Source organism: Leucoraja erinacea, chromosome 16 (assembly GCF_028641065.1).
Source record: "Leucoraja erinacea ecotype New England chromosome 16, Leri_hhj_1, whole genome shotgun sequence".
Classification (NCBI taxonomy): domain Eukaryota; kingdom Metazoa; phylum Chordata; class Chondrichthyes; order Rajiformes; family Rajidae; genus Leucoraja; species Leucoraja erinaceus.
This window is the reverse complement of record NC_073392.1, coordinates 27,283,433-27,296,352: the sequence shown is the minus strand read 5'-3', so window position 1 is coordinate 27,296,352 and position 12,920 is coordinate 27,283,433. Positions and strand designations below refer to the sequence as shown.

Here is a 12,920-nt window from a genome sequence, read left to right as displayed (position 1 = left end):
ATGTCCTGCTCATTCCATGGCCTGCCCTCATGAGGCGCACAGGTTTAGCTGCCTCTCTTCCCGCAGCAGCGGTTTGCATAGCCCCGTATATTTGGGGTTGCGGGCAGGTCTTATATGCACAAATGTCAGTCGAGTATCCCAAATTTGGGAACATCTTAGGCGTCAGCACACTCGTAGTGCAACGGGATAGTCTGTTCTCGTCCGCCTGCCCAGCGTTTAAGCCAGCCCAGCCCTGGCCTCCTTAGCTAGCCTCAAAAGAGGGAGCAAAAGGGTGTGCTATAAATTGGAGGAGGCATAGCTCAAACTCCGCTGTTGCATCAATCCCTCGACAAGGGAGATGGCTAGTGCAATAGCACTGGGGTAGGAGTGTCAGCTCCCTTGGCATTCAGCCAGTGCCCCTTTTTCCCTGGAGGTTTTGAACTCCATGACCTCCTCTGGCTTGGGGAGACAGACATACTTATTTTTGCTGTCTCCACCTGTTCCAGTGTTGGAGGAAGTTGATTCCTGTAGAACCTGTAATTTTGGTAAGATTTTTGTCTTACCTGTATTTAGAGGCTGCCTGCCGTTTTTCAGGCGGCATTGTAGCGGTTCCCGGGCGGCGATTCTCCTTGTCAGGAGTCTGCAGGGCTGCCGGTCGGGTTTTTAAATTTCCCTCCGGTCCGCTGCTGTTAACCAAACAGCTGTTCAGCGGACCGGCATCAGCGCAGCTCCCTGTCAGCGGTCCGCAGCGTGTGCGGTCCCGTTAGCGCCTATCCCCCTCCACTGTCGGCTCCTTCGCTGGAGTCGAACGGGGGCCGCTTCCTCTGCTGCTTTGCTCCCCCTGGAGCAAAAAAACCACAAGGCCCGATTAAGGTAAGTACTTACCTCACGTCCTTGGTTGCGGGAGCGCCCGACTCCCGCTGGCCGCGTGTTGCACAGCTGTGCGATAATGCCGCACCTGCGCACTGGGCTGGGGTCTTCACGGAATCACTCACGTGACTCCGAAGTAAAATTGTATCTGCTTCTATATCTTCCCCTGCAATTTATTGCAGGCATGAACTACCTTTAAGTGAAAAAGTTGCCCCTCAGATCCCTCTTAAATCTCTTTCCTCTCACTTAAGTCTATGCTCTCTAGTTTTAGAATCCTCTACTCTGGGGGAAAAAAGATTGTGAGTGTTCACTTGATCCAGATCTCTCATGATTTTGTATACTTCAGTAAAGTCACCCTTCAGTCTCTTGAGTTCGGACTCAAACGCACAATCCCAGGTAACATCCTGGTGAATATCTTCTGTCCCCTTTCCAACTTAATGACATCCTTTCAATGCAAGACAATTAATTAATTTTGAGCTGTAGTCACTCTTGTGGGGCAGACGTCATAGCAGACAATTTATTGATGCCAATATTTCCCATACAACACTACAGTATTCAGAACAGTTAACCTGTTTTGATCATTTTAGTTGAGAGATGAATATTGGTCTAGGTAATGGGGAAAATCTTCTTCAAAAAAGTACAATGACATCTTATACATTGACCAAACTTAGTAAACAATGCCTGATCACACCAACTGATGTGAAAACTTGCTACTACTCAGGAATTCAAAACAGCTAGGAAGTCATAAGGACCAAGTTTTATCTGTTAAATAATTTATTTGCTATATGTTGTGATCTAAATCTGCGCTATGGTTTGCCCAGTTCCCACTTTACAGTGTGCACAAAGTGAATCGGTGGCAATAAATCTCAGAATCTCTTCCGTCTGGAGGTTAACAGAAACAATTTCCAAGCACAGTAAACCCTTGTTATAAGAGGAGGGGGGGTTGACGTACGTTATTGCCGATTGTCTGTTATAAACAAATAAGGTATTATCATTGTAAGTAGTTGAAACAATGATGATAGTTAATACACAAAAAGACACAAAGTGCTGGAGTAACTCAGCTAGTCAGGCAACATCGCTTGTGACGTCGGGTCCCTTCTTCTGACTGATTCAGTCTCCTGAGTTACTCTAGCACCAGAACACTAGTTGTCATTTCACCTTAAACTAGACTGATGCACACCAGCAAGCCCTACTTCACCGAATCACGTGACTGTTGTTGTTACAGCTCACATTGTAGCCCATGGGGACAGCACTTTCTTCAGGCAAAAAGTGCTTGGTCACCGTGGAAATGCTGTTCTCAGGGGCTACAACATGAGCCACAACAACAGCCGTGTCATCAGACTGTGAAGTGGGTCTTGTTGGTGTACCTTACGAGTTGGGGGTGGGGTCAGATGCTTGGGGTCTAAAGGGCTGGGGAGACAGTGGGAGCTGCGGCTAGATCGGCAGGTCCATCCATTACATCTGATATCCGTTATAAAAGGGCCCGTTAAAATGAGGGTTTGCTCTAATGTAATCTTAATGTTAAATAGTTTAATCACAACTCTTGGACCTACCAATATTTTGAAGCAGATTTATTAAGAATGGACATGCAAGCTAGAATTAAGCAACTTTCAAGATTTCTCTAAGTCTACCCTGCTCCAAAGTAAGTGGTGCCAGATTTAGACTTTGAGTAAGTTTTTTTGTGTGAGGAACTTTCAAACTTCAGGAAATATTATTGTTGATAACATTATTTTCTGCTCATAGAATTGCTTTGCACATGTTGCCAGAAATATGACTGTTCGTGCAATTGTAAACCTCCAGGTAAGAAACCTTCAGTTTGAAGCTGTTTTTACATATATTTAGTCAGAGTCTATCAGAATTTAAAAGCAGGCATAATGTAGGGAATGTAATCCTTCTTGCAGTTAATGAAAATTAGTTTTAATTAGATTTAAAAAAAAAGGTTATCTTAATTCATTTCTTGCAGCAGCCTTAATCGAAATCAATGGGCTCATGGAGAATGCGACGATCTAAGAGCACAAGAGTATAAGAGTCAGGAAGTTATGATGCAGCTCTCTGAGACTTTGGTTTGGCCACATTTACATTAATGTGTGCAGTTATGGTCACGCCATTACAGGAAAGATGTGGCGGCTTGGGAGAGGGTGCAGAAGAGGTTTACGAGAATGCTGCCTGGATTAGACGGTAATAGCTACGAGAAGAGTGGCGGCACAGTAGCGCAGCAGTAGAGTTGATGCCTTACAGCGGCAGAGACCCGGGCTCAGTCCTGACTACAGGTGCTGTCTGTATGGAGTTTGTTCTCCCCGTGACTTTCCCCGGGTGCTCTGGTTTCGTCCCACACTTCAAAGACATACAGGTTTGGAGATTAATTTGTTTTGGTAAAAATTATAAATTATATGTCCCTAGTGTGTAGGATAGTGCTAGTGTACGGCGATCACTGGTCGGCGTGGACTTGGTGGGCCGAAGGGCCTGTTTTCGTATGTATTTTTAAAACAAAAAATGAAAAACTAAACTAAATCAAAAGAGGTTGGACAAACTGGAGCACCAGAGGTTGTTGGGAGACTTGATAGAGTCGTATATAAAGTTACGAGAGGCATATATAGGCTACACTTTATCCCAGGCTGGAAGTGTCAAAGACTCAAGGGCATAGCTTTAGGATGAGAGGGGCAAAGTTTAAAAAGTTGTACAAGGCAAAGGTTTTAACACTGAAGGTGCTGGGTGACAGGAACATGTTGTCAGAATTGGTAGTGGGGGAAGATACAGTACGATAGTGGTGTTTAAGAGTCTTCTAGATAGGCCCATAGATATGTAGAGAATGGAGGGATATGGATGATTTGCAGGCAGATTAGATTAGTTTATCTTGGCATCACGTTCGGCATAGACATTGTGGGCTGAAGGCCCTGTTCCTATGTTATACTTTTTTATGTTACTTTTCTAACAGTTGGAGAAAATCTGTAAGATTCTGCGATTTTGCTGGAATCCATGGGTATTGGCTGGCAGGGTAATTGGCAATGGATGCATAATGAGTTTAGATTCATTTTTATTTGGAAGTCCTTGAAAAATATTGGCATTTCCATTTCAAACATTTGGAACTTACAGAAAAATTCTAGGCTGATTTTTCAGGTTAATATAATTTCATTAGAACTTGGAATTAAATACGCAATACTTTTTCTTTGTTAAAATTTCGGAATGATAAGTGCTGTAAAGTTATGTGGTGCTCCATAACAAAGTTAATGACCTGTGCTCCCAGTTTGAGTTTGAAAACTCAATTTTTCCCTATTGCTGATGACGTACATTCAGAGCTAATGTTCAATCTATTTCCTTACAGAAATCATTGTCTCAAATTCTGAAACTGGAGGATATAGTAAGTAATAAACCAACTACGAACATTTGCTATTTGCTCACTTTCAGGGTATGGGACAATATGAATGGATTGGGCCAAATGGTTTGTTTCCATCATCGTGGATATATTTATGTAGACCTTTCACACTTTTTAAACAGTTAACTCCACTGTAATTTGGGACTAAGTTTGGCATAAAGGTAATTAAATTGTAATTATTTTTGGCATATAGTAAAAGACAGTGTCATAAGAAAAAGAAATTTCATGTATATTCCACTGTTACATGCTGCTAGCTTGCTGTATTTCTCCATCTACAAAGTTGTTCTCCCTATGGTCTCAGGCAACTCCCTTCCTTACTTATATCCTGCTTGTTAAATGCACTCCATTAGCCCCATGCTGCTGACCCCAGGTTTATCCATTTTGGTGACTTTTTTAACATTACATGACCTACCAAGGTTATGACATCACCTTGCATAACCTTTGGTTATGAAACCAATGGAGGTTATGAAATGGATTGTACCATTAAACCGCTCTGAATTCAGCATAAAATGGTAACTTCACTTAGAATTCCACGAGACTGCCAATGTGATGGGGTTCTTTGCGTTTAGGCTGAGAGATACTCTTCCAGTGGAGGGGGGTGAGGTTCCAGTTCATATTTGACGTGATACTATCTTAATCAAGATAGAAAGTATCCTAATTTCCTATCGGTGAAATAAATATCAACTGGAAAATAATTTCTGAAATCAGTGCTTAATGTGTGCTAATCATTGAAACCATGCCAAGGGAGATTGTACATAGTTTAATATCCCAATCCTGGTGGAATAGTGTGCAAGTGCTTTTAGCATGCAATGCTTTACATGTTACTTTAATGCACAGGAATTGTACAATAAGACACCAATATCCTGGATTTATTGACTATTCAACATGACAGCTGGAAATGTCCGTGGCGCACCAGAGAACGTTGCTATTTTTGATATTTTTTACTGTTCAGGGACCAATGCCTTTTATTCACAGATATCAGTCTCAACATCATGGACACAGATTTAGTGAAGGGCAAAAGAAAGGGAGATGTGAGGATAAATGTTTATGTGCAGAGTAATGATGAGTGGTCCAATTTGTGGTCAGACCAGGGCAAATTGTTGGTGATATTTATACCGAGGAACTTGAAGCTCTTGACCATCTCCACATCAGCACCTTAATATAGACTAGGGCATGTACTCCATCCCACTTCCTGAACTTGATGCCCAGCTCCTTTGTTTTACTGACATTGAGGGAGAGATTGCCATCTTGATGCCTTGTGGCCATGCTCTCTATCTCCTTGTAAAAGGAGTTAGTGCAGAATTTGGCTGCACAGTCCTGAGGGCATAGGGAGTATAGTGAGGGGTGAGGAACGCAGCCTTGCAGGGCACGGCTGTTGAGAAATATTATGGAAAATACTTTGTTGTCACTTTGATGGTGTCGTCCCCAACCTTGCAAATGAAATTAGAGCAGAATTTGGCTTTACAGTCATGAGTCTACATGGTGTATAGTAGGGGGGCTTAGAATGTAGTCTGGCATGGCACTGCTGTGAGAATTACCATGAATTACTATGGAGGATGTTTTTGTTGCATACATTCACTGCTTGCAGCTTATGGGTCACAAAGTCAAGGATCCAGTTGCAGAGAGAAAAACAGAGGACTAAGTCCAGGAATTTGGAGATGAGTTTGGCTGGCATTATAGCATTGAAGGCATTGTTACAGTCAATAAATTGGAGCCCGATGTAAGGGTCCTAGCTATCCACATGTTCCGCGATGAGTGTAGGGGCAGGCACGTGACATCCGTCATGGACTTGTTGTGGAGGTAAGCAAATTGCTATGGATCAAGGGTGCTGTAAGCAGGAATCGTCAGATTTTTCAGAGGACGACTGGATATGCACTTCTGGGGAAAAGATATGCAGAGCCACAGGGAGAATGCAAGGGGACATGACTGCAGGAAACTAGCAGGTATTTGATGTGCTCGATGGCCTTCTTTTCAGCTATGACCCAATCTTTCTTTGGTTTAGTTGACAGTGCAGGTTAATGTTTAGTCTTAGGGACAAGCAAAAGCAACTCAAAGCCCAGGTGCATTCCAACTGTGCTTGGTGCCAATTGAAAGTACAGTGCAGGATTGTAGAGAATGAACAGTAGCCAAACAGGTGCCAATGAGACTATGGAGATAATGAGTACAATTGTACAAGATTACAAGCCCATTGGACATTGGATCATGAGAGAATGCTAATGCATTGTGGAGCTAGAAAATCATGCCTTCTGTCAGAATGTCAGTAATAAGCTGACAATATTACTGCTTGTGGTCTACAACTAACAATCCTACACATTAGTGCTGGGTGCAAGACAATGGACCCTATCCTAGAGTATAACTCAATGGTCCACAAATTCTTTATTATCGTAGAGGTAATGGTGGATGGCTGTTTATCGGGTTGGAGGCAGGTGACTAGTGGGGGTCCTCAGGGATCTGTGTTGGTCCTTTGTTGTTTGTCCATGTACATCAATATCTGGATGATGTACAGAGGTACTGTGAAATTATTTTTCTGCATACAAGTGAAGTATTACTATACATTAGTACAATCCATGGTTATGTACAAAGTGCTTAGAAATAGTCCACTGAGACTATATGCAAGAGTCGCTAGGTTTTGGCATGATTTTCAAAGTCCAAGTTGCTTTAAGTGCAGCTGGTCATAAAGGCCCATTGCCCTGGCGGTGTTACTGGGTCAGCCTGGTCCAGTGAAGCTGTAGGCATCCTCCATCGCTGTCAGCTTGGTCCCCTGGAATGACACCCAATCCAGTCGAGCTCCACGCGATGAAAGTTGCATATAGTTTTAACTGGCTATAGTTGTCCACTTGCAGTCAAAGTTCCCTAAAGGGAACAGGCTTCTGCCAACCTAATTGTAGCTTTGGGGTTCGAAAAAGCTGATCAGCAGTGAGTCTGCATTCTGGCATGGCCCTGTGCACAGAACTCATCGTTTTGAATGATTGTAAGTTTTCTGGCTTTTTCGTCTTCCACCAGCCCAGCTTGAAGTCTGTCCAGTTTGTGAGTTTTTGCCGAGGCATGTATGTGCAGGATTCCTCAGTTATCTTGTGTAGTTCTTGCATTTAATGATTAGTGTTATGGTATAAGTTTTGCTAAACCTGATGAAGAGCCAAGTGTAGAACATGTAAATACCTTGCCTTGCGTGGACACATTGATTCTGCATCAAAGTTATTCATGTGAATTGTTCTGATCATGAAGTGTTCTGCCCCAGTTGTTGAATGAACATTGACTTCTGATGGTCTGACTACAATTTTTCAGGCTCATATGAAACTTAGATTATTTTCTGAAAACTTTATCCTCCGACAGTTCACTTTGGCTAATCGTCTGTGCTCAATGTTTTCTCTGCATGGCCTCCAGCAGAGATAATAGAAGATAGATGCAAAATGCTGGAGTAACTCAGCGGAACAGATAACATCTCTGGAGAGAAAGAATGAGTGACATTTCAGGTCAAGACCCTTCTTCCGGCTGAGAGTCAGGGGAGAGGGAAACAAAATATGGAAGGGTACAATGGACATGTAAGGTGTGAACGGAACAGATCAAAGCAGACGATGATCAAGGAAATGTACAATGGTTCATTGTCAGATGAGGGGAAGGTAACAGCGAGGCATACCAACAGTAAGATTAATCAGGAGGACAGTGAAACTAGGAGGAGAACTAGGGCGGTGGATGGATGGTGAGAGAGGGAAAGAATGGTTACTTGAAGTGAGAGAAATCAATGTAGCTACATACTGTCTGAAGAAGGGTCTCGATCTGAAACATCGCCTATTCCTTTTCTCCAGAGATGCTGTCTGCCCCACTGAGTTACTCCAGCTTTTTGTGTCTCGCTTCACACTGCTGAGTTGTAAGCCACGTAAGCAAAATATGAGGATAATAGGATTATTTGAAGGGGTACATAACCAGGAATGGAAAGTACACATCCCTTTTTCACATCCTTCCAAAGACACCACATCCGATGACTTGGTATTATTATCTCCAATTCTTCTACTAGGAGGTAGTTCTCCTTGAGTGAATGCCTAAAGGGGAAATTTATACTGATACCTGAGAATAAGGAGGGCATAAATTAAGGAAGATGTAGAAACTGATGCTGGTTTCCACAAAAGGACACAAGTTGCAGGAGTAACTCAGCAGGTCAGGCAGCATCTCTAAAGAATATGGATAAGATGACATTTCAGGGACAGGACCCTTTCTCAGATCAAGTCTGAAGATGGGTTCCAACCTGAAACATAAATTAAGAAACAAGCCTGTTGTAATTGATGCAATGAAAAAATAAATATTGTCTGCTTTCTTTTGCAGATCATACAATTAAAATAAGCTTGATGGAAACGTATAAAATATCTGAAGAATTACCTAACACACTCAATAATATATTTTGCGAAAAAGATCCTCAATTATTCTTCAAAATAAGAGATATTATCAATCGCTTGCAATGCAGTCTTTTGAAGATTTCACCAGGATGCATAGAACTTAAGCTGCAGCTACGATCGTACGAGGCACTCCTGAACCTCACCCAGTTGTGTAAGAGAGAAGCATCTAAGGGGATAACGCAGCTTGCTCCATTGCACCAGAAACTACGAGATGCATTGATGGAAGAACTTCCATGTGAAAATATAATGCCTGCAATGTTTTCTTTCCAAAACATTTTTGAAGGCGGATCCTACAAAAGTGCACTGGAATTCTTCTCTGCAGGTAGGTCTTTGGTGAGGTTTGAATTGCAAAGTAAATAGAGAAAGGAAAGAGGAAATGTGTAGGAAAGAACTGCAGATGCTGGTTTAAATCGATGATAGCCAAAAAAGCTGGAATAACTCAGCAGGACAGGCAGCATCTCGGGAGAGAAGGAAATGGTGACGTTTCGGGTTGAGACCATTCTTCAGACAGAGGATAGATAAGGAGCATTTGAAATGATGGCTGAAAGCTCATTTGATCTAGGCTTTCTACAGCATCAGCTTGATTATCTCCCACTTATAACTGTTTCTGTCGCACCAGTGATTTGCATTTGTATAACATGTATTGTATTCACCGGAGTTTAGAAGGATGAGGGGAAATCCTATAGAAACATATAAAATTATAAAGGGACTGGACAAGCTAGATGCAGGGAAAATGTTCCCAATGTTGGGCGAGTCCAGAACCAGGAGCCACAGTCTTAGAATAAAGGGGAGGTAATTTAAAACTGAGGTGAGAAAAAACAATTTCACCCAGAGAGTTGTGAATTTAAGGAATTTCCTGCCACAGAGGGCAGTGGAGGCCAACTCACTGGATGAATTTAAGAGAGATAGAGCTCTAGGGGCTAGTGGAGTCAAGGGATATCGGGAGAAGGCAGGCACGGGTTATTGATAGGGGACGATCAGCCAAGATCACAATGAATAGCGGTGCTGGACCGAATGGCCTCCTCCTGCACCTATTTTCTATGTTTCTATGCTGCAGAATAAAACATTCCTATCCACAAATAGTACGGTTCTTTTGAAGGTGCATTTGAGGTGGGTTATGTTACGCTTTTGGACATTTTATTTGAGGGGTCAATTCAGGAAAATGCTGCAGCACACAAGTGTCAAAGGGCTTTGCATTGCCAGCTCCTGAATAATCAGTGGGGTTAGGGGGTTCAACACAGTAGAAATGCCTAACGAGGAGGGGCAGGGCATTAGTCTGGGGAGGTTGTGACTTACATAGAAACGTAGAAACATAGAAAATAGGTGCAGGAATAGGCCATTCGGCCCTTCGAGCCTGCACTGCCATTCAATATGATCATGGCTGATCAACCAACTCAGTATCCTGTACCTGCTTTCTCTCCATACCCCCTGATCATTTTAGCCACAAGGGCCACATCTAACTCCCTCTTAAATATAGCCAATGAATTGGCCTCAACTACATTCTGTGGCAGAGAATTCCAGAGATTCACCACTCTCCGTGTAAAAAATGTTTTTCTCATCTCAGTCCTAAAAGATTTCCCCTTTATCCTTAAACTGTGACCCCTTGTTCTGGACTTCCCCAACATCGGGAACAATCTTCCTGCATCCAGCATGTCCAACCCCTTAAGAATTTTGTAAGTTTCTATAAGACCCCCCCTCAATCTTCTAAATTCTAGCGAGTACAAGCCGAGTCTATCCAGTCTTTCTTCATATGAAAGTCCTGACATCCCATGAATCAGTCTGGTGAACCTTCTCTGTACTTCCTCTATGGCAAGAATGTCCTTCCTCAGATTAGGAGACCAAAACTGTATGCAATACTCCAGGTGTGGTCTCACCAAGACCCTGTACAGCTGCAGTAGAACCTCCCTGCTCCTATACTCAAATCCTTTTGCTATGAATGCTAACATACCATTCGCTTTCTTGCCTACTTTCAATGACTGGTGTACCATGACACCCAGGTCTCGTTGCATCTCCCCTTTTCCTAATCGGCCACCATTCAGGTAATAGTCTACTTTCCTGTTTTTGCCACCAAAGTGGATAACCTCACATTTATCCACATTATACTGCATCTGCCATGCATTTGCCCACTCACCCAGCCTATCCAAGGATCCAAGACTTCAAGGATTAATTCAGTTCATTTAGGGTATAGTGTATCAGTGATTATGAATAGCAGCCAAGAGTGTTTGGACAAGTGAATGACAAAAGCTAAAGGTGAAAAGTGGACAAAAAGGTGTCCGATTAGGAGAGAAGAGGAGTGAAATGTAAAGCCTGGAGGGGGTAATATGGATGGAAGGGAACTGTGGGACGGGGTTGTTAACTTGCTATCATGTGTTTGCACCATTGTGTCTTTATACAGGGCAACAATTTCATTGAACTTTATAAATTGAATTTCTATAGAATTTAATTTTCCCATAAGCCAATCTCTGAACATGGTTGAATAATTAATAAACAAGTTGTAAAGGTTGTCAAATTGCTTTAAGATTTTCACTGCTGATGGCTGGCTATCAAAGCTTATGGTTTCCAAGCTTCGCATGCCTGAATTTCACAGCTTAAGTGAGAACTGTTTTAGTGGAATTTAAAGAGGATTTTCCTGTTTAATATGTCATGGAGTCCTGTGCGATGATCCTTCTCCAGCTTTAAGTTATCTGCTTATGTGATTGAATGGTATAACAGCTCCTTCACTGGGGGTCTCCATTGAGCACTAAAGCTCCACCTCCTTGGCCCCTCCAGTTGAGCCTGGCACAACGGTGACTTTAGCACCACATCACCAATTGCTTTTGCAACCAACAACATCCCCTCCTTCACTAAAACCATTCGTAACTCTTTCCAATCCATAATATCCAGGTTTTGTCATTAACCCTCTACCCTGTATAAAAGCCCAACCATCTCTCCCAGTCCTGGTCTGTCTAGTCAGTGGGGAGTGGGTTTAGACAAAACGTCCAATGCTTATTCTATTGTGCGCAATGCCCTGGGATTCATGCAATAGGATATAGAAGTGAAAGTGCTTGACTTAATTTGTACTTTTCTCAGCACTGGGGAGTTTCTGAACCATGATCTACCCAAATATATAAGAACCAATACCAATGCTATGTTTACCGAACCAAAAACAGCAACCAAATACAAGGGCATCACCAGTTGCAACAGCATGTTTTATAATTTCTGATTTTCATCTATCTCTGTGATTTGATCTGATTCAAATAAAATGATTAATTGACAAAGAGCAGTGAGAAGAATCTTGGACAAAAAAGTGTTAATTGTTCATCTTTATTGCATGATATAATTTCAAATGTGGCAATCAAATAGGTCTTGTTCCATGAAAGGGGAGAAATAGCAAGAGATTTCCTATCCTTGCACAGCTGAACAATCTGCAGACTTCTCTGCATCCAAATGCATATGCCCTTCATTATCCTTACCTCTTTCCAATAAGCGAGTTCGGTATTCTGAAAAACGCAAGGAATCATGGGATATGCTAAAGGTCACGCGCTATAAAGAATAAGTGAACAAAGTGCTGACTGCATAAACTGTATGTAAATTCTTATCTTGATTCATAATTCATGTGTAAAAATATGTTTAATCTGAGGAACTGGGGTGCCAGGTAGCGAGAGAGTGGGTGTAACAGCGATAGAGAGGGGGCAGATGCCAGGGAAGAGCACGTGCAGACCCGCGCCTCATCAATAGCCCGTGTCCCGTGGGCGCTGCCGAGCCGCCGCTGGCCCCCCCACCCCCACTCTCTGGGCATCCCGGACGGGGGGCGGTCGGCGCGGAGGGGCGTCTGCTCCAGACCGGCCCCGTTCCTACTCCCGAGGAACCCTTTCCTTTTCTTCGGTGATGCTGCCCGTCCAGCCGAGCCGCAGCAGCACCCCGCACGCACACCACGCTGGCGCTGAGTAGATTGTCTGGCCGACACCCCCGCCCCACCCAGCGGCCGGCCAACCTCCCTGGCGCCAGCGGGGGCAGATGCCAGTGGAGGCATCCCCGGAGAAAAGGAATGGGTGACGTTTCGGGTCGAGACCCTTCTTCGGAGATGGTGCCTGGCCCGCCACGGTGCCCCGTGTGCATCCCCGCCAATGGCCGGAACTCGGCCCTCGCCGCCACCAAACCTCTCCGTCTGAATCACAACATAGGTATGTTACATTACTTACCTTCAGCAGCGCTGTAGTTCTGCCACTGGCCGTGTGGGCGATTTTGGCGCGTTTGAGGGGAGGGGGGGGGGGGGGGGGCGGGGTTAAAATGCGGTTTTCTCCTACCTTGTCCTGGATTATATTTTG

The 12,920-nt window shown here is 43.5% G+C and overlaps 1 protein-coding gene across 2 annotated transcripts in view; it reads left to right on the top strand.

Annotated features, from left to right (window-relative positions):
* zgc:174906 (uncharacterized protein LOC571548 homolog) overlaps nt 1-12,920 on the top strand; it is a 60,426-nt gene that overhangs the window by 12,826 nt on the left and 34,680 nt on the right. For both annotated transcript variants that reach the window (XM_055647982.1, XM_055647983.1), the window contains 3 exons: nt 2,593-2,649; nt 4,172-4,207; nt 8,543-8,935. In XM_055647982.1, the coding sequence (XP_055503957.1) occupies nt 2,593-2,649; nt 4,172-4,207; nt 8,543-8,935 (486 nt within the window). The remainder of the gene's footprint in view (nt 1-2,592; nt 2,650-4,171; nt 4,208-8,542; nt 8,936-12,920) is intronic.